The sequence below is a fragment of the Bos javanicus genome, chromosome 11, assembly GCF_032452875.1.
Source record: "Bos javanicus breed banteng chromosome 11, ARS-OSU_banteng_1.0, whole genome shotgun sequence".
NCBI lineage: Eukaryota > Metazoa > Chordata > Mammalia > Artiodactyla > Bovidae > Bos > Bos javanicus.
The window spans coordinates 21,846,407-21,869,062 of NC_083878.1; the positions used below are offsets into that span (position 1 = coordinate 21,846,407).

General features: G+C 42.5%; 2 protein-coding genes across 3 annotated transcripts in view; one reads left to right on the top strand and one right to left on the bottom strand.

Moving 5' to 3' along the window:
• MAP4K3 (mitogen-activated protein kinase kinase kinase kinase 3) overlaps window positions 1–17,028 on the bottom strand; it is a 183,324-nt gene extending 166,296 nt beyond the window's left edge. For both annotated transcript variants that reach the window (XM_061432144.1, XM_061432143.1), the window contains exon 1: window positions 16,659–17,028. In XM_061432144.1, coding sequence (XP_061288128.1) covers window positions 16,659–16,754 — 96 coding nt within the window. In that variant the 5' untranslated portion in view covers window positions 16,755–17,028. The remainder of the gene's footprint in view (window positions 1–16,658) is intronic.
• TMEM178A (transmembrane protein 178A) overlaps window positions 16,428–22,656 on the top strand; it is a 286,152-nt gene continuing 279,923 nt past the window's right edge. The window contains exon 1 of the mRNA XM_061432152.1: window positions 16,428–16,445. The gene's annotated coding sequence lies outside the window, so the exon portion shown is untranslated. The remainder of the gene's footprint in view (window positions 16,446–22,656) is intronic.

Genomic DNA, 22,656 nt, shown 5'->3' on the forward strand with positions numbered 1-22,656 from the left:
AGGATGAGGTAATGAGGCTGGGGGCCCTCACACGGCACCAGTGCCCTTAGAAGAAGAGATACAAGAGAGCTTCACTGCGTCTCTGCCATAAGCACACTGTAAGACAGCAGATGAGGGCCCTCCACAAACCAGGAACAGAGCCCCCACCAGAAACCAACTGTGCTGGCACACCTTGAGCCTAGCCCTCTAGTCTTCAGAACCGTGACAAAGTAATTTCTGTTGTTTAAGCCATCCAGTCTACGGTATTTTGTTTTTGCAGCTGGAGCTGACTAAGACAGAATCTAAATAACCAAGGCTTAAATAGTTTGGCCATTAAAATAAGTGATAGTGATTACTTAGAACTCAATAAATAAGAATCTTTAAGTCCAAAAATAAATAAATGGATAAGTAAACGGACAGAGGAGCCTGGTGGGCTACAGTCCATGGAGTTGCAAAGAGTTGGACATGACTAAGAGACTAAGCACAGCAAAAGCTCTTCATCACGACAGAATGTCAACCAATAAATACAGAAAAAATTAATGGAGCTAGAACACCACTATTTTGCAACCATCATAGTAATAACTTGAGTAAGAATCATCACTGGAAGCTAAAACTAATGGATGTAAGTTAGATGAAAAAGGAGGTATTATACAGTCTCACAGTATCTCCCCACAAATTACTTATTAACTACAAAAAGAAAAAAGTTAACTCTGTAGTGGTGAAATCTGGCAGACCCTTGTTAATCAAGTGATCAAAACTAACATTAATAAAGGGACAAATCAACATCATGTGCCTCCTGATACGATTCACTGAGTACACATCATCACTTACACACTCTTCTGCCCAAAATGTGTAACCCGAATTTAACCAAAAGGAAACACCAGACACTCCAAAAATGAAGGACATTCTACAAAATACATGACACACACTCTTCAGAAATGTCAGTGTCTAGGATAACAAAGAAAGGCTAAAAAACTATTCTAGATGAAGAGAGACTGAAAAGTCTTGAAAACTAAAAGCAATGAATAATCCTGTGTCAGTTTCTAAACTAGCAGGCAAAATGCTCTTATGGACATTATTAAGACCACTGGAGAAATCTGAATAAGGTCTACAGATCAGATAGTAGTATTATATTGAAAGTCTGACTCTGCGGTTTCATTTAAGTGAAAAATATTTGAGAAACAATGTGATTTGTATATACATAAAGGAGCATGATGCTTGTAATTTACTCTCAAATGCTTCCCAGAAAAATACTGGGTTAGCCAAAACGTTCGTTCAGGTATTTCCTTAGGATGCTATGGAAGAACCCAAATGAACTTTTTTTTTGGCCAACCCAGTAATATGTGTGCATACATATATATACATCTAGAGACAGAAAGAGAGGGAAAAAAATGACAACGCAAATGTGGCCAAGTGTTAACCACTGGTGAATCTGCATAAGGGTATATGAGAGTTTTTTGTATTATTCTTCTAATTTTCCTGTGAGTTCAAATAATTTTTTTTAAAGGCAACAGAAATTCTGAATAGCTGATGAGACACAGACACAATGGAAGATACTGAAGGTATGAACCATACTGTAAGACAGAATACAGAGCTGAAAAATCATGATGTTATGCAACATGATGAAATACAAAGAAAAGTACACAATAGTTCTAAAGAAAAAAACGATAGGAAAAAATAATCGTCAAAGATATGCCAGCTTAGAATTTTCCAGAACTGATGAAACAAATATTTTTATTTAAATCCACATCTAGAAACATCAATGTAACACCAGAGTCAAAGAAAAAAAATCTTAAAATCAATTAGAAAGAAAACACTGATTAGCAAGCTACAAGGAACAACAAATTGACAACAGACTTCCTATCATCAACAATAGAATATCTTCAGAGTTCCGAGAGAAAGTAATTGTTAACTTAGTTATACTACACTACATTATAAAAGTTAAGACAAAAGTAGAGATATTTATTGAAAAAAAGAGACTGAGTTTTACCTTTACACAGTCGAAGGGAGAGGGGGAGGGAGGAATAATAATCTACCAAATAATGCTAAACAGGAAGAAGAAAACTGAAGCCAGAGTGACACAGTAAGTTGCCAAGAAACAATAGTGAGCAAAGAAACTGAAAACCATATGGTTGAACGTAAAATAGCACTGTATGTATAAAGCAATGATAGTAAACACTCATCTGGGAGACAAAAAAAGCAGTGTAGAACCAAACTAACAGACAACACAGAGCAGAAAGGTGGCAATTGAGTCGAATCATTCTCAAGTTCATGCACTGACCAGAAAGAGAATAAAGATGCATTAACCTTATTATCCACCTTATTATGGTTGAAATTTTAAACCAGAAGTATAAAAATAAAATGTATAAAAATAACTTTTAGCCCAACAGAGGGAAAAGGGAGGAAATAAAACTCATCCAATAGTGACCTAAGACGGTCAGAAAGACAAGACTGGCTCTACGAATTTGGAAAATATACTGTAGTTCAAATGAGTAGCACGTTTTCCGAGCATTTATTTGTCTTTATCTTGGATATCTGAAACATTATCTATCACATCTCAAAATATGAACGCTCACTTTAGTCAGAATGTCCATTACCTCTTTGCTCACTTAGGTCCCACAGTTTTATGTTTATACATACCTACTCCTTTGGAATGGCTTCACTCACAAATGAAAAGTTTTCTCTCTAAAAATGAAAACTTAATTATTTCTTTGACTCCCAGGTCAGATTCATTCTTCCTGGAAGTCCTTACTAAATTAGTGCCAACTCACCTTTCCCTTAAATTGAATTTTCTATAGTATTTAAAACATGTTATTGCTCTTTTAATTGTTCAAATACCGCCTTAGAAATGTTCCTTAGATGCTCCATTTTAGGCATAATTTTGCACTTGCTTTGGCAGCACATATACATTTTAGTCATAATTTGTTTCCTTAATCAGATTATAAGCTCCTCAAGATCTGAAAGAATTCTTTAGGATTTTCTAAACCAATCAAGCACAATGTTGTTTGTTTTTCTCTTAAGGATGAAGCAATCTTTTATTTTCCTTTAATAAGCACAAAATATTAATTTTGCAAAATATGTACCAATTCATCTCATATATAAGGCTCTAAGGACTTTGTTTTAATCTTTAGATAATATAGTTGAAGTGGACAGCTTTTTAAATTCATTTCCCCTGTTTTCATTTTGCCAATTTTAATAAGAGTCCATATGCTCAGGGCTAAAAATGTTCAAGGTTAAATCAAAGGAAGTCAGACACCACTAGTACAGTGAAGATTTTAATAAAAACTGAAACTGTGGCTCACATTACAAATACTGTACCACTATGAAGAAATACTTCATAATAGCTATCTTTTACTATATTAGTAGAGAAAGCAAATGATGAAATTTATAAATAAGAAGAAAAGGCAAACATTAATAAGCTAAAGGAGAGCTAAATAAATGGAGAGAGATACCATATTCACAGATCACAGGGCTCAGTATTGTTAAGATCTCAATTTTCCACAAAATGAACTGCAGATTCCACGTAATCCCAATAAAATCCAGTAGGTTACATATGGGATAAAATGTCACAGAATTATACACACAGATATGAAAATATGAGTGCATGCAAAAAGGGGTGAAATTTACTAAGGTCCAGTTAACTGCATTGTATCAATCAATCTTCCTGGTTTTGATAATGCACTATAGTTGGGCAAAGTATCAACGCTGGGGGAAGCTGGGGGTTGGGTTCACGTGATCTCTTTGTCCTTTTTTTTTTTTTTTTTGCCACTTCCTGTGAGTTTTTAATCACTTCAAAATAAAAAGTTAAAATCTCAGAAGCCTTTTTCATATCATTGAAATGCTGACTCTAAAATCTGCATGGTAAAAATAAAGGACCTAGAATACATAAAACAATTTTGAAAGGCGGGGATAAAGTTGAAGGACTTACTGTGTGAGTGCATGCTAAGTTGCTTTAGTCATGTCCAACTCTTTGAGACGTTATGGACTGTACCCCTCCAGGCTCCTCCGTCCATGGGATTCTCCAGGCAAGAATACTGGAGTGGATTGCCATGCCCTCCTCCAGGGGATCTTCTGGACCCAGGGATCAAACACGCATCTCTTTCATGTCTAGCACTGGCAGGCAGGTTCTTTACCACTAGCATCATCTGGGAAGATCTCACTACTTGTTTTCAAGACTTTCTATAAAGCCACAGAAAACCCCCAGGTGGCTCAACAGGTAAAGAATCCACTTGCAATGCGGGAGATACGTGAGACCTGGGCTCAATCCCTGGATGGGGAAGATTCTCCAGGAGTAGTGCATGGCAACCCACTCCAGTATTCTTGCCTGGAGAATGCACATATGCACAAGCAAGACTGAGGTATTGTTGAAAATATAGCCAAACAGCTCAATGGGACAAGACAAAGTGCCGAATACCACACGTACTGTCAACTGATTTTTGTCAAAGGTGCCAAGGTAATCCATTTGGGATTCACTTATATCACATTCTAGAAGAGCTTTCATAGTGATAGAAATTAGAACAGGAGTGGAATGGTTGAGGGGGGCAGTGCTGCATGACTGAGAAGGGACACAAGAGAATTTTCTGAGGTTAAGGAAACCGTCTACCTTAATAAAGGCATGGGTTGCAGAACTATATATGTCAAAACTCCTCTAATTGAAACATTTAAGGTCTAAGCATTTCACTCTAAGTAAGCCATAATTAATTTTAAAAATACACAACTGCATACAAGTTTTGTAAAATATCTTCTACAAAGAAACATCAAAATACTAAGAATATTCACCTCTTGGGAGTAAGCCTATCAATCATTTTAATTTTCTCAGAGTTTTCTTATTGTCTATTTTTTTCTTTTAAAAAAGGTACATTATAATCAGAATACAAAAAACTTTTCAAATTTATGCCAGAATAAAAATATCTAGCTCATATTCTACTGTTCCATTCACTAATTCCTTATATCAATTATCCTCCAAATCTGCAGCATTTTTCTTCAATAGGACACATTTTTCATCTCCTCCTGTTAATCCCTTAGTAAGCTGGGAGAAAGGTTCTGGCCCTTATCAGCCTCATTTATCCTAAGACACTGGTAAACAATTGTTATTCTGCACAGAAAAATGAAGGGAAGTCTTTATTATTCCTGTTTCTTTATAGAGTAACCACAGCCAGAAAATAAGGAGGGGCAAAAAAACCTCACGGATACCTATTTTCTAATAGAGTATTCAAACTGTCAGAGCTCCCCTTCTCAACTTCACTGTCTCTGTAACTGATGCCATTCTCCCACTAACTGATTTAAACAAGCATTTATAAAGCACCTATTACAGTCTCCTCAATGAGGCTTAAAATTAAGTCCTCTCTGAATCGTCTCTCTCCATCCCTGTACTTCTCCACAAAGCCCTGTCAAATTTCTCTCCAAGATGCTTTTCATCTATCTGTTCTTCCTTTCCATTCTTCACTTCTGTTTGCCTTGTCTGACCCATTCCCATTGACCTTCCTCTTAGATCTCTATATAACCCTCTAGCACAGTTCTGTGAATCCCTGGAGGTCCCTGGGAGCTCTTTCTGAGAGTCTGAAAAGTCAAAACCATTTTCATAATAATACTGAAACGCTATTGGCCCCCTTTCTCTGTGCTGACATTTGTACTAACAGTACAAAAGCAGTGATGGTAAAACTGCGGGTGAAGTGTTAGTTGTTCAGTCTTGTCCGACTCTTGATGATCCCACCGACTGTAGCCCGCCAGGCTCCTCTGTCCATGGAATTCTCTAGGCAAGAATACTGGCGTGGGTTGCCATTCCTTCTCTAGAGGATCTTCCCGACCCAGGCATTGCAGGAGGATTCTTTACCATCTGAGCCACGAGGGAAGCCCAAACTACCGTGCCTTAGCACAAATCAAGGCAGCAGCCCCACAACGTACAGCAGTAACTGTATTCTTCACTGCCGCGCACTCACTGGGAAAAAACAGACCAGTTTCACTTAAGAATGCCCTTGTGGAAGCATCAGTATTATTAAATCTTCACCCTTAAACACTTATTATTTTAATATTCTATTTGAGAAAATGCATAAAACACTTCCACATTCCAAGTACACTGGTTATCATCTCAAAGAACAGCACTGGGGATTGAGCTGCAACCTGAACTAGCCACTTTTTCCACAGTACACTGTTTTTACTTCAAAGACCAACTGACTTACCTGTGATTATTCATGTTTAGATATCTGACATTTTCTTGAACATGAACGAAATGAATTTGTCAGTTCAATGAAAAAACCAACAGTTTGTTGCAGGGGATGCATTTAGCACTTTTAAATAGAAACTTGAGTCTTGGAAAACTTGTATCTACCATTGATACTTTAAGACTTTTCTGATGAGATGAGTGATGATTTGTGGTACTGTGTAATGAAAGGTGGCAACCTTGGGAAGGTCTGGATAATGTCGTGGATCTATATTTTTGAGTGAACAATGCATGCTGTTAAAAAAAAATCATACATGGGTAAAAATGATGTTTAAAATTCAAGAGAGACTAACAATTAAGTGTTTTACCATAATGGTAGGTCTTAGATTCTACTTTATAACTAATTTTTAACTGTCAAGTTGTAGAGAAATATCAGAGGAAAATACCCATAATTATCTGAAAAGGCTATTAAAAAATATTCTCCTTTTCCAAAAAAATATGTGCCAGAGACCAGATTTCCTTTACATGTCAACCAAAACAAAGTATCCCAATAGGCTGAATGAGAGAGAAGGGAATGGCAACCCACTCCGTATTACTGCCTAGAGAATCCTGTGGACAGAGGAACCTGGAGGGCTGCTGTCCATAGGGTCGCAGAGTCGGACGCTACTGAAGCGACTTAGCATGCATGCATGCACGCACTGGAGAAGGACATGGCAACCCACCCCTGTATTCTTGCCTGGAGAATCCCAGGGATGGGGGAGCCTGATGGGCTGCCGTCTATGGGGTCGCACAGAGTCGGACACGACTAAAGCGACTTAGTGGCAGCAGCAGCAGGCTGAATGAAAGAACAATGAGAATCTGCTGCCTTCTATTTAACAAAATATTAAAAAGATTTGCAAAATGTATAACAATGCTGCTCCCTTCACTAAATTTTTTATTTTGAAAAAAATTTTTCATGAAAATGTCAATTTATGTTGACATGTTATAAGTTTATTATTTTTTTCAAAAAATTAAAAAACCTCTCAGGTATAATTGCTAATATAGTCAATTGCAATAGATACAATTAACATAAACAACTCTGGTATTATCAACTATTTTTAAGAGTACATAAGGATTCTAAAGCAGATTCTTTCATAGGTATTTCTGCCCTTCCTCTCTGATCCATTCTCATCAGAATAAAATTGCCAGAATAACCCTGGGCACTCATCAACATTATTACATCCTGCACAAAAACCGTTAGTGCTCCCCACAGCCTGTCACTCCGATTTTACCTGGCTTCCAAGTTAGTAAATTGGTCCTGCCCCACCTAGCAAATTCTCCTTCTCCATGCTCCTGCACACGGGTCTTCCATGTTAGTCAATCCTCCCTTTTAGTCTCTAAACCTTTACTCCTATAGATATACAGTCCCTCCTCACCTGGAAAGCACCTACCATTCCTTCCTCTCTCCCTGTCTCCTCCAATCTCAACTTTCTCTTCCTAAGGGGCCAGAAGGCAAAAAGGACAATGTCTCAAAGGTGAGATTTAAACTATCGGCAGCACATAATCTTTCTATATTGTGGATCACTACATTGTAATTTATATATTCCACAGAAACTGTACTTCAATTTTTCTTAAGAAGTTTCCATTTTATAGGTAATGAAGGAACAGAAGGTGGATGATTTATACAGGAAGAACTTTCTTACCATCTCAAGTTTTTAAGACGACTTTAAACAAACTAAATAAATGTCTTATTTGGACGTACCTAAATTTACGGTCATATCTAAAATTTTTTCAACAGATTTTAAGGTTTAAAGGAGGCAATACATTGTCACATGAAGAATCCAAACCTATAACCTCAGGTCAAGGCAGCTGGAAATGAAACATGGCATCTTCCAGCAGCATCTCCACCAAAAAAAAACCCTGTAAAAACAAAGCTAAAACAAACATGAGCTCATCTCTCAAATCTAAGGCCTTTTGGTACTGGTGAACAAAGTCCTCTTCCTGATTTGAAGTCCAACTTAATCATATTTTCAAAACACGAAAACCAGTATGTAACAGCTACATGTATTTTTTTTTACTAGTTACTAAATGTCTTTAGTTTAAAATGACAAGAGTATTCTTACATCCATATAAGCTATGAACACTGCTTATTATGCAGAAGATACATTAAGCCTATTGATTTACCTTGGTCCTAATAATAATCCATAATGTTTAATTCAGTCTGTCCCCACTGTGGCCACAACTATAGGTCAAGCCTGATATCATCTCCACTATAAAACCTGCTGTGATTTCTCCAAACCGGAAATAATGTTCTCCTTCCTCTAAACTTAGGTAGTAGCACATGGTTTCTCTCATGCCGGTTCATTCATTCATTCCACAAATATTTACTGTGAGTCTAATACGTGTTAGGCACTTTTCTACGTTCTGGGGATACAGCCATGGACAAAACTAAACCACCAGCTTCTTGGGCTTACACCCTAGTGCGGAGAGGAGGGCAATAAGCAAATAAATATAAGGTGACACATGCCACAGTGAGAATTAGGGAGAGTAAGAAGCAGAGCTGAATTTTTTTATAAAGCTAATAAAACTTAAAAGTTCAGGCCTCCTCACTCTCCTGGGCCTCTGAGAGTGCTGAGAGCTACTGGGACATGGAGGGTGCCGCTGGGGAGGAGAGGCAGGGTGGGTGGCATCCGGAAGCGCCACCCAGCATCTCTGCTTAAATGCCTGACAAGCCCTCAGAAGAGAGGGACCTGCCTCTAAGGTTACAGTATTTGCTGGGACACCTTTTCTAATTCTAAGTACTCACTTTCACACCAAACATTTTATTCTAATGTATTTGTTTTCTCACTGAGGGTACCCAAATTACTGTATAAAGTTCAGGTCCTACAAAATCTGGACACATTCTGGGTAAAGACAGAAGTGCGGAGGAGTTGTTTCTTATAGGATCGTAAGGAACATGCACATTAAAAGGTGACATTTGAGCTGACACCTGAGGGAAATGAAAAGGCAAACCTACAGACATTAGGGGAGGGGAATTTTCAAGCACAGACAGCAAGTGCAAAACCACTGAGGCAGCAGCAGGAGGAGCAGAGTAGGTTAGGAAGACAGCAGCAGGAGAAATAGCAATATAACGATAATAAATATTATGACTGACAATGAACCATTACTGAGTATTAGGTGACAGGCCCTGTCCCAAATGAGGCTTCCCTGGTAGCTCAGACGGTAAAGAATCTACCTTTTCACACTGTTCATGGGGTTCTAGCTAAAACTGAACATGGAACAACAGACTGGTTCCAAATCGGGAAAGGAGTATGTCAAGGCTGTATATTGTCACCCTGCTTATTTAATTTATATGCAGAGTACATCATGCGAAATGCCTGGCTGGATGAAACACAAGCTAGAATCAAGATTGCCAGGAGAAATATCAATAACCTCAGATATGCAGATGACACCACCCTTATGACAGAAAGCAAAGAACTAAAGAGCCTCTTGATGAAAGTGAGAGAGGAGAGTGAAAAAGCTGGCCTAAAACTCAACATTCAGAAAACTAACATCACGGCATCTGGTCCCACCACTTCATGGCAAATAGATGGGGAAACAGTAGAAAGAGTGAGAGACTTTATTTTTGGGGGGCTCCAAAATCACTGCACACAGTGACTGCAGCCGTGAAATTAAAAGATGCTTGCTCCTTGGAAGAAAAGCTATGACCAACCTTGACCAACCTAGATAGCACATTAAAAAGCAGAGACATTACTTTGCCAACAAAGGTCCATCTGGTCAAAGCTATGGCTTTTCCAGTAGTCATGTATGGATGTCCGAGTTGGGCTATAAAGAAAGCTGAGCGCTGAAGAATTGCTTTTGAACTGTGGTGTTGGAGAAGACTCTTGTGAGTCCCCTGGGCTGCAAGGAGATCCAACCAGTCCATCCTAAAGGAAATCAGTCCTGAATATTCATTGGAAGGATTGATGCTGAAGCTGAAACTCCAATACTTTGGCCACCTGATGGAAGAACAGACTCATTGTAAAAGACCCTGATGCTAGGAAAGATTGAAGGTGGGAGAAGGGGATGACAGAGGATGAGATGGTTGGATGGCATCACTGACACGATGGACAAGAGTTTGAGTAGGCTCTGGGAGTTGGTGATAGACAGGGAAACCTGGCGTGCTGCAGTCCATGGGGTCGCAAAGAGTCGGACATGACTGAGCAACTGAACTGAACTGAAAGAATCTACTTGCCTTGCAGGAGACCCAGGTTCAATCCCTGGGTTGGGATGATCCCCTGGAGGAGGAAATGGCAACAAACTCTAGTGTTCTTGCCTGGGAAAACTCCATGGACAGAGGAGCCTGGAGGGCTACAGTCCATGGGAGTCACAAAGAATTGGACATGGCTAAGCAACACACACACATGCACACACACACACAAGCACACGCACATGCATGCACACACACTGTCCCAAATACTTTTTTAAACATCTCCATTTTACAACTGAGGAAACTGAGGAACAGAGAGAAAGATTAGGTAATTGGCTAGTAGGTGGTGAAATCAGGTAGTCTGACTCCAGAAACTACTCTTAAATCACTATGCTGTGCTATAGAGAGGTTGGCTGTCCACTTTATGAAGTGTCGGAACAATCCCTCTGCCAGTAAGATATTTAATGTGCTAGAAAAGGGGAAACAACACAGTTTTGATCTCAAACTATGACAGCTTAAAGTAGGCTCACATTTTATGCCCCTGTACATAAAGTACCAAGTCTTATCCTTTTCACTATTTCACACACAGTCCCTAGAACCTTTCCTTTCATATTACAGCTATTCAATGTGGGGCAAATGTTAAATGGACTCTCATGAGAGAATGACTATTCATTCTCAATACAAAACAATTAGATGTACTTTCGAATTCTAGAGGTAAGTACCTCTTTAGGGAATCAGAGCCTAACAAAATCATATAACCTGTTTGTGCCTACAGAAATTATTCAACAATCTGTTCCACTGTCACTTTCCACCTCAAATAAGTACTGAAGTGAGAACACTCAACCTTAATTTATCTCACTCTATCTTTCTGAAGTTTAAGACTACTTCCTCTGGTCCCTCTCGACTTTGTTCTCCATGAAAGTAAAAAAAATGGGCATAGCCCCAGATACTCATGTTTCATTTTCTTTCAGCTGTTCTTTTCTAAATGCTAAAGGTCTTCATGTCTTAACTGACTTTTCCACAGAAGTCCTTACAAATCCTGACTATAATGAAAGAGTGTCTGAGGGTATTAATCGGAATGCCTGAAAGACTGCAGAGTTACATACAAGTTAACACACAATCACATGTGTTGTGATAACCTGTTTGTCTACAGAAATTATTCAACAATCTGTTCCACTGTCACTTTCCACCTCAAATAAGTACTGAAGTGAGAAACTCAACCTTAATTTATCTCACTCTATCTTTCTGAAGTTTAAGACTACTTCCTCTGGTCCCTCTCGGACACATGAACACTTGAACATACAAATTAATTTCCTGATTTCACTATCCCGTCTTCAATTCTTCTCCCGTCAGCTTTCAGAGACTCTCTTTACACAGATCACCACGAGAAAGCTACCCTGGAGCGCAGCCTCTCTACAGCCTCTGCTCCAGAGGGAATGACTTCCCAACACACATAGATAAAATCAGTATCAACATTTCCAAAGTATGTTCTACAAGACACTAGTTCTAAGGGTAAGCAGTTGGAATTACAGAGAAGAATCCCAGTGTTAAGGAAGTCTGGAGTTTGCTGGGTAAAGCACTGTTTACCAGGTTTGTTTACTGCAGGACTTCCTGGTCTTTGGTGTAACTCATAGTACGGCTTTCCTTGGAGCATCCTGGTCACACTTTGGAAAACACCTATGAAGTCCAGTCTGAAGGCACAGATGATGCCAAGGCTTCAAGACTTACCAACTGCGTTGGGACATACCGTGGCACTTGACAAAAGAGGGCTATGAGGCACCTTTGGAGGAAGATGTAGTCTGCGAAAAGGTCAGCTGGAGACAAGGAGCTAGAACTCAGGAGAAGGCACAAGCTGGTGGCATCTGGGAGTGTCCACAGGGACCAGGCCAAAGCCACTGAACCAACTGAGAGGCTCTCTTAGAACACATGAAAACCGGTGCTTCAAATTCACCTTGCCTCACCCTATCTCCAGCTTTAGCATCTTCTCTAGCTGTAAATCTAGAAAAACATCTGGACACAAAGGCTCTAAGGGTAGGAAAAATACAAATTCAACAGGAAAACTGCCTGAGAAAAAAAGCATAATGCATATGGAAATCACATTAATGTTAACAAATGCTGGTAACGTGATATGGTATATAACTACCTAACCTCTCCAAGAAATTGCTTTCAAATAACAAACCTACAGCTCTCCATTCTTTTCTTCCTTAGGATCATGGACCTCTTTGAAAACGTAATAATACCAAGAGCCATCTCTCCAGAAAAACACACAAACATACAATGTTAAGTCTATTAATTTCAGAGGATTTCATGGGCCTCCTGAGGCTCAATCAACGAGCCCCTTTTAGCTGTCAACTCACAGGTCCCTAGGTAACTCCTGCTACAGATACTTCATCTGATAAAACCCAGAGTTATAAGACATTTAAAAGTATTATGACTGTTCTTTTTAAATTATATGTTCATGTACTTTAAGACAGTGCAGTGCATGCCAAGTCGCTTCAGTCGTGTCTGCCTCTGTGCAACCCTATGGACTGCAGTCCGCCAGGCTCTCTGTCCATGGGATTCTCCAGGCAAGAATATTGGAGTGGGTTGCCATGCCCTCCTCCAGGGATCCTTCTGACCCAGGTATCGAACCTGTGTCTCTTATATCTACCTGCATTGGTAGGCGGGTTCTTTAATACTAGCATCACCTGGGAAGCCCAAGACAGTGCAGAGGAAATGTATTATCTGTATTTTTTTGGTCTTAAAAAAATTAAAAACTTGTTGACTGACATAAGTCATTTAACACCACAAACAGAAGGGCACGTGATGGTAATAATACCTTCAAACCAAAACAGCTCTGAGAGGCTAAATGATTTTACAAGGCTACAGAGCTAATAAACTCTGGCTCTTTCACATCCTGCTGCTGCTGCTAAGTCGCTTCAGTCATGTCCGACTCTGTGCGACCCCACAGACGGCAGCCCGCCAGGCCCCTCTGTCCCTGGGATTCTCCAGGCAAGAACACTGGAATGCGTTGCCATTTCCTTTTCCAATGCATGCATGCAGCTAAGTCACTTCAGTTGTGTTCGACTCTGTGCGACGCCATACACAGCAGCCCACCTGGCTCCTCTGTCCACAGGATTCTCTAGGCAAGAATTCTGGAGTGGGTTGCCATTTCCTTCTCCACTTCCACATCCTAGCTCAATACTTTTTAACCAAAACACACCACCTTAAATATAATAAGCATATTATTACATTGCATAGGATATAGCTTTCAAAACAAAAATCCCTTAAAACACCAACCCTCTAAGAATGACTGTACATAATCAGGCCTCTAACTTTTTTACTTAATCGGATCATTCCATTTTTAGCACCTAAACACTGGTAAATCAGGGAGCAAACTACTGACTTTTGAAAAAAAAAATCCTTTAATGCACTCCTCTCTAATTAACACAATTTGCATAAACAAGGAAAATCAAAAGAGCAAAACAAATACCAAAAAAAAAAATCTGTTATCTTTATAGCATGAACATGATTATGTACAGACAAAAATACAAATAGTTTAAGCTTTGGGTTGTTCAGCAAACCAGGGTATGATGCCAAAAACCACGTAGTTTCTCTCTTTTGGGTCCCTGGTACTAGAAGAGTCTGGCAGGCAGGGATCAAGCATCTATTATCTGATGTCCACTTGGCAGACTCTACAAAAACAGTGAGGCCTGGCTGCACAGCAGGACTTAGGTATACCAACTACTACTTAAAGATCCTCTCTGACTTACAGCGCGGCTGCAGCTAAATGCTGAACTAAGTTGTGTGCCTCTGTGTCCTCACTTGGATAATACATGATCTGCCCACGTGTTAAGTTAAGAATTAAGAATGCAGTCCCTAAAGCAAACTGATTCACCTTCTGGCTTGGCCACTTACCATCTTTGACAGGTTACTGCAACTTCCCTGTGCTTTAGTTTCTTCTACTGCAAAATGGAGTTAGTAACAATGTCTCCCTCCATGAGTTGTTGTAAGATTAAGTAAGTTAATACAGAACGAAGTCTTAGAGCAGTGCCTGGCAAGTAACACTCTATAAATGTTAGCTTCTATTATCATTATTTTAAACAGATGACAAAATTAATCAACTTATACCTGTACTGCACTTAGATGTCTTGAGGAAATTACAGGCCTGAATTTTTTTTTTTAAGCATGTGGCTTAACTACCAGCTGTTTTTTCTAAACACAGTAAGTACATGGCCGATTATTCTGTAAAGAACTGATAAAGCACTTACTGTCCACACCGCCACCTAAGACTGACACATTAGCAAAGTTTCAGTTACTTTTCATCTCAATACAGCAAGACTTCCTTAACCAATTCTAAGTTACCTGGATTCACTCACCTCAACTTTCACAATCACTACAAATTCCAAACACAGTAACATAATGGTTATTCTTACAGTGGCCTCCTAACTGCTCTTCACCTCTGTCCCCCATCTCCACCCTACACACTGCAGTGATAAAGCTTGTAAAAATCCAAGTCTAAATTCACTCTTCTGCTTAAAACCCAGCAATGACTCCTCATTGTCCTAGGGAGAAGTCCCACCTCCTTGGAGGACCTAATAAGAGGCCTGCTCAATCTAGGGCCATTCTCCCTCTCTGGCTACTCAGGCCATACAGGCCTTCTTTCAAATCCTCACCCTGCCCTTGGGGCCTCCAAGCCTTCCCAGATCATGCTCCTTCTATCTGGCATAATCCCCTTTCCCCAGTGCCTCTGACTCCCCTGAGGAGATGAGGTCCCCCCTGGTACATGCTCTACTAGCCCTAATCCTAATCCTCTCTTCTCTGCAGCACAAAAGGAAATTGCAATAAGACAGTTATTTAAATGACTGTTTACTGTTGTTCTTGTCCAAAAAATATACACAAGTAAGACTTGCGAAGACCATCCCTCTTTTAGTGCTACAACCCAAGTGCTTAGACACACAGTATATACAGTGCCAGCCTGCTAAGTCTCTTCAGTTGTGTCTAACTCTTTGGGACCCCATGGACTGTAGCCCACCAAGCTCCTCTGTTCATGATATTCTCCAGGGAAAAATACTGGAGTAGGTTGCCACTGTCTACTCCAGGGGATCTTCCCCACCCAGGGACTGAACCCTCATCTCTTATGTCTCCTCCAAAGGCTGGCAGGTTCTTTACCACTTGAGCCACCTGGGAAGCCCCTATACACAGTAGGCATGCATAAGACACCCGTGCTGTTCATGGAGAAAAGTGGTGAGATAAGTGGGAAGGGAAAGCGACTCATTCACAAAACATGACTCCTGCAGAATACTGGCTGCATTGTGTTGAATATCTAAGTTACCACATGCATTACAAGTCATGTCAAAGTAAAAATCTTCTGCTTAAACGTGGGCAAAACAAAGTTAAGACTCAACTTTCCAAAGTAAACTTAAGTTTCTCTACGCATCCTCAGGTGTTATGTGAAACAGGAGGAGTTCCACTTCAGTTACCAGTAAGAAGATACACAACCAAATCAAGACTGCTGCCACATTTGGCATGAGCGTCCTCTTCTTGGCAGCCTCTGCGAGGCCAAGAGTTGAGCTGGCCAAGGAAGCATGATTTATCTCCCACATTTAGAAGTGGTCCCTCTACAACAGGAATGCTGTGCTACTAATGGACTTTGAATTCTAACCTTGTCAAACCAGTACCTCCCCTAAGTGTTCAAGTCACTTAAAAAAAAAAAGAGAGAGAGTTGAATCGTATGTGTCACTGACGGAAACAAGTTTAATAAGGCATCACAATCCAATTTGAGATGGAGAAAAAGTTGCTCTTTCGAAAGAAAGGGAGAAAGGAGTCATCCTAACCAGATCTCTTTTGCAAAAGAAAGTCATTACTTGGAAAATTGAAAGAAACTGGCCTGCAGATGCTAAGAGACGAAAGTGGTTGAGACTGCCCAGAGTAATGACCATTGCCGGGCCTGGTGGGCAGCAGATGCCAACCCAGCGCGGAATATGCCGGGTCCGTGCGGAGCACGCAGGTTTGACACACGCCAAACCCCTGCCATCCGGCTCGTCGCACTGCCCCTGCCAAAGCAACAAACGCGCAGACCCTCTCAACGCGGTCAAGAGCAGAGCTGCCGCCGCGGATCAGCGCTTCCCGGGAAACGCGCGTCCGGGGCAGATCCAGGTAAGGACGCGGGGGTCTCGGGGTTAACCGCCCGGCCCTTTGTTCGCTGCACAGCCGCGGAGCCCTGGGCGCCCGCCGTGCCTCCTCCCCCACATCTCTCCGGCGCCGACAGGCAGGGCGGACTCCGGCGCCCCGGCTCGCCGGCGCCCCCCACCCTCCCCGCGGCGGGTCAGCGCCCCGCGGCCTCGGCGGCGCGCGGCCCCTCGCCCTCACCTTGTAGACGTCGCCGTAGGTGCCGCTGCCGATACGCTGAATCAGCTCGAAGTCCTCCTGCGGGTTCCGGCGGGACAGATCGAAGCCGGGGTTCATGGCGGGCCCCGGGTGCCCCCCGCCTCCCTCCCAGCCAGGGGAGGGGGGGCGCTCAGGGGGCCACACGGAGAGTGGGAGCCGCGGCCGGCCCCCGGCTCCCCCCGGCGGTCACAATTGCCCGGCTCCACGCTGCGGCCGCCGCCGCGGACGACAACCACCGGCCTAACCGTCCCCGCCCCCCGCAGCCCGCCGCGGCGCCGAACCCGGGTCACACCCACACGGAGCGGAGGACGCTCGCAGCCCCTAGCTCGGGGTGAAACTCCAACATGGCTTCCGCCTTGGCCGCTCCTCCCCCTCCCCTTACTCCGGCTCCGCCACCCTCCTCCCCTTTTCCCGGCTCCCGCCCGACTGCGCAGCCGCGATCCCGGAGGGAGCGCTCCCCGGCCCCGCGCGCAGCCCGCCCCTTGCGCGCTCCGGCTCCGCGCGCCTCCCCGGCGCGGGCGGGTGGCCGGGCCCTACCGGCCCAAGGGGCCGCGGCTTCCCGTGGTGGCGGACCGGTCTGCGGCTGCCGCCAGCCAGGCCGCGCCAGGAAAGCTCGCCTGTCCCCGGGACCGTGGGTAGGCACAGGCCGACAGGAGCGCCTATTCGCTTGTCATTCCCCCAACGACAAAGTTTGACGTCGCCTCCTTAGGCTCCCATCCTGAGCAGGTAGTAATTTGAATTTGCAGGTAGTGTCTCGAACTTTTTTTTTAAGACGCAGCCACAAATAGGACACAACCGAATACCACAGACTTTCTGGTATTGCTGGCAAAGTGTCCTGAGGAAAGCCCCTGAAAAAAGTGAACTGTGCAGACTCCGACCCCCGACACTCGGGCCCGTGGAGTTGACCTGCCGGGGTGCCAAAGAGGACGGGCCAGGAGGGCGGCCAGGGTGGCCTGTGGAGTAGGTAGGCGGTGGGAAACACCCCGAACGCGTGGAGGGCGTGGGAGACAGGCAGAGTCTAGAACTAAAGCAGTGCTTGACGATCACCTTCACAAGGCATCTGGATTATCACAGATGGGGGAGGGACCAGCAAGCTGTCAAGCAACCTTGCAAAGGAGAGGGGGGTGGGGATGAAAGGTGGAGGGTGGACAAGCTCCATTCCCACGCCTGACATGTCAACACGTGATGATCCGGAAGCTCTATAGTTGAACAACCCAAAGCTCCACCCTGCTTAAGACCCAGATTTCAACCATTGCATCCCATGTATGTGGACACCAGCTCCAACTCTTATTAGCTGTCCAAGAAAACTTTTGGGTATGGAGGGTTAATTTTCTGTTCTCAGGAAACTACCCATTGTGTTAGTCGCTCAGTCCTGTTGACTCTTTGCGATCCCATGGACTGTAGCCCGCCAGGCTCCTCGGTCCATGGAATTCTCCAGGCGCGAATACTGGAGTGGATTGCCATGCCCTTCTCCAGAGAATCGTCCTGACTCGGGGATCAAACCTGTGTTTCATGTCTCCTGCATTGGCAGACAGGTTCTTTACCCCCAGCGCCACCTGGGAAGCGCCCACTAGGCATTTCCAACAGCGGTAATCAAGTAGATTGGTGATGGCCATTCCGAAGTACCACTTGGGAGTTTTGCTTCAGAAATGCTTTCCTGATACCCTTAGGCACCGCACCCTCTGACCATCAATATTCTCTAATGCCTCGAGTCTCCCTGAGAAACTAGGTCTTGTCAAACCTGTTAAGGATAAAATTGTTCAGTTGCTCAGTAGTATCCGACTTTTTGTGACCCCATGGACTGCAGCATGCCAGGCTTCCCTGTCCTTCACGATCTCTCACAGTTGGCTCAAACCCATGTCCATTGCGTCGATGATGCCATCCAACCATCTCATCCTCTGTTGCCCTCTTCTCCTCCTGACCTTAATCTTTCCAAGCATCAAGGCCTTTTCCAGTGAGTCGGCTCTTCACATCAGATGGCCTAAGTATTTGAGCTTCAGCATCAGTCCTTCCAATTAATATTCAGTTTTGATTTCCTTTAGGATTGACTGGTTTGATGTCCTTGCAGTCCAAGGGACTCTCAAGAATCTTTTCCAGCACCACAGTTCAAAGCATAATTTTTTCAGTGCTCAGCCTTCTTAATGGTCCAACTCTCACATCTGTGCATAACTACTGGGAAAACTAACTACATGTACATTAGTTGTCCAGTCATGTCCCGACTCTTTGCAGCCCCGTGGACTGTAGCCTGCCAGGTTCTCTGTCCATGGGATGAAAGACCATGTAAGTATCATCAAATAATAGTCAAATGAACTAAACTGCTTCATTTTTATCTTTTCAGTCCCTTTGCTTACAGTAAGATTGCATGTTTACTAAATTCTCAAAGTTGTTTGCTCTGTTGACTAAAAGATGTTGGGAAATGACCATCTCTTCGCCTATACAAGTAGACTTTCAATCATCTAGTGTTTAATTATTTTAAAGTATCAGTACCATGAGCATATTATACCATGAACATATTACTTAAACTGCCACTATATAAATACTTATCACTGGGTTTTTTTCTAGATGGATCTACCCTAAGCCTCTGGTATCTTCAGAATTAAACTCCTGACTATAAATGTTATTCCATGGCTAAGGACCCTGTTTTGGGTCTGTTTAAGGCACTTGCCCAGAGTGCAAGCCTGTTCTTCAGCCTGTCCACTTTTGGAGAATTGTTTGGCTTCTTTAAGCCAAACATGAGGATAATTAGCCCAGGATTTAGATAAGCAGATCTAATAAACTATCCCAAATAGGAACCAGTTCTGCTCTCCTTCTCTGCCTTTTTAATGCTGTAAAGACAAAGTCTCAAGATTGAATGCGCCAAAAAGAACATTCTAATGGTTTCACTGTTTTGTTTGTGAGGATTATCATCTGTGCAGATAACTTTGTATTTGCATCGCTAATAGACTTCTTTCAAAGGGAAGAGACATTTCAGTAGGGTTGGAACAGTCTTTAAAGTTTTGTTTGTTTCATTTTGGCAGGGCCAAACTAGTCCTTTTGAAAAGACATGGATTTGTATGTAAGGGCCTGATTTGCCATGTGGGTTACAACATAAATAAAAGGACTTTTGCAGTCAACAAAGAATAAAATATTTTGTTCTTTGCAATACTAATACATATATACAGTCAAAGTTGATTTTTTTTTCTATTCTAACACTTCTCATCTTCGCTAGAAATAACACTAATGATCACACTTTCTTTGAATCAGAGAAATAGCTTCCCTCTTCTATGATTAGAAGCATCCTTAGAAGTCATAAGTTGCTTCCAAAGCGTCTCTCCCTATTTACTACTGCTTGAATACCTTCATTAAAAGGGAACTTACTGCCTGCAATGCAGGAGATGCGGTTCAACCCCCGGGTCAGAAAGATCCTTTGGAGAGGGGAATGGCAACCCTCTTCTTGCCTGGAGAATTCCATGGACAGAAGAGCCTGATGGAGTCCATGGGATCACAAAGAGTTGAACACAACTGAGTGACTAACACACATTTCTGAAGCACCCCACTTTACTGTGAGATAGTGTTAGTAAATAATCATATAACAATAATAGAAAACAACAATATTTAACATTACCAAGTACTTACAAGGTGCCAGGCCCTGAGCCAAGTTCTTTCCATGTTTTATCGCATTTAAATCTCACAACTTGATGACATAGATATTACTATCTCCATTTTTTGTTGCACAGACAGTAAACTGCTCAAGGTAACAGAAAAAGCTGAAATTTGACTAAATGTAGTACTACACACAGAGAAGGCAATGGCACCCCACTCCAGTACTCTTGCCTGGAAATCCCATGGATGGAGGAGCCTGGTGGGCTGCAGTCCATGGGGTCGCTAAGAGTCAGATACGATTGAGCGACTTCACTTTCACTTTTCACTTTCATGCATTGGAGAAGGAAATGGCAACCCATTCCAGTGTTCTTGCCTGGAGAATCCCAGGGACGGGGGAGCCTGGTGGGCTGCCGTCTCTGGGGTCACACAGAGTCTGACACGACTGAAGCGACTTAGCAGCAGCAGCAGCAGCAGTGCTACACAAAGGTCAGGTTCTTAGTCACTAGTTTGTAGTTAAACTATACTTTAAACATTTTCTCTCATGCTTAGCCAGAATCTGCCTGCCTGTTACCCATTTCGAGTCGGTGGTTATTAGATTCTAGTGGCATAGAGTACAAAGAAATGCCATGGTGACTGCCTTCAAGGAATTTGCAGTATCCAAAACAGTGTGAGAAGCACAGAGGAAGGACATAAATGTTGACCAGAAGATGTAGGAATGATGCTAAAGCTAAATTTTGAAAACTACATCAGAGTTTGCCAGACAAGGTGGGAAATGGTACACTCCAAGCTGGCCATTTAGCCCCAGGCCCTTAAAGCACCCATCTATGTAGGGAGCACATGAAGGCTAAGATGGACTGTAGTAGTTACTGCCATATCCAGACCACCCTTCTGTTAGCCTGTCCCTCATGGATCTGTGGCTTAGACATTCTCTGGTCTCCATACCAGCTTTCAGTTTTATCCTCAGAACCTGTTGTCTAATAACTCACTGTCAATGAGTCTAATAACTCATTGTCTAATAACTCTCTAATAACCACCATTCACATTTTCAGTACACCACCAGCTCAGGGAAAGGAATGCTGAGGCAACCCTAACTCAGAAAAGACTCAGTACAACCAAGCCATCCATGGGAGAAGAGACTCAGACCCAGGTATGTCTGTGAACCAATGTGGCAGAACATTGCAGGAGATTATATAGCCTCGCCTAGCACAGCTCTGAGCCTGGTTACTAGGGTTCAAATCTTGTCTCTCTCTCCTTACTGAACAACCTTGGGAAGTTATTTCAAAGAGGAGCAATTATGAAGAGTTGAAAAGAAAATAATGTGTAAAAGTCAGTAGTGCCTGGCACCATAGTAATCCCACAAAGTATTATTTACTGTTGTTTTGAGTACATTTTTATAATGTTTTAAAGGGGAACAGTCATGAGGATCTGGTCCCATCACTTCATGGCAAATAGATGGGGAAATAATGGAAACAGTGAGACTTTATTTTGGGGGGCTCCAAAATCACTGGAGATGATGACTGCAGCCATGAAATCAAAACACGCTTGCTCCTTGGAAGAAAAGCTATGACCAACCTAGACAGCATATTGAAAAGCAGAGACATTACTTTGCCAACAAAGGCCCATCTAGCCAAGGCTATGGTTTTTCCAGTAGTCATGTATGGATGTGACAGTTGGACTATAAAGAAAGCTGAGCGCTGAAGAACTGATGCTTTTGAACTGTGGTGTTGGAGAAGACTCTTGACAGTCCCTTGGACTGCAAGGAGATCCAACCAGTCCATCCTAAAGGAAATCAGTTCTGAATATTTATTGGAAGGACTGATGCTGAAGCTGAAACTTCAATACTTTGGCCACCTGATGTGAAGAACTGACTCATTTGAAAAGATCCTGATGCTGGGAAAGATTGAAGGCGGGAGGAGAAGGGGACGACAGTATGAGATAGTTGGATGATATTACTGACTCGATGGACATGAGTTTGAGTAAGCTCCAGGAGTTGGTGATGGACAGGGAAGCCTGGCGTGCTGCAGTCCATGGGGTCACAAAGATTCGGACATGACTGAGCGACTGAACTAAACTGAGTCATGAGGATGGGGATGGAGATATGATTTAGGAAGCAAATGCAATAACAGAACATGAATTAAGGCCAGAGCTGTCTAGGATGGAGAAAAGGGAAGGAAAACAGGAAGTAATTGGAAGATGGAATTGACAGATTTGGAGAGGTGAGGGAGCAGACAGAGACATGGATGACAAGCAGGTGCCTGACCTAGACAATTGGGAAGATCCCCAAAAGGTGATAGCATTTGTCATAAGAGGAGCTGGGGTTATTTGCTGGAGAGTTTTAACACTGGATCAAAGGAGTGATTCTGTTTGTATATGTTAAATTTGATGTGCTCAAATAGAA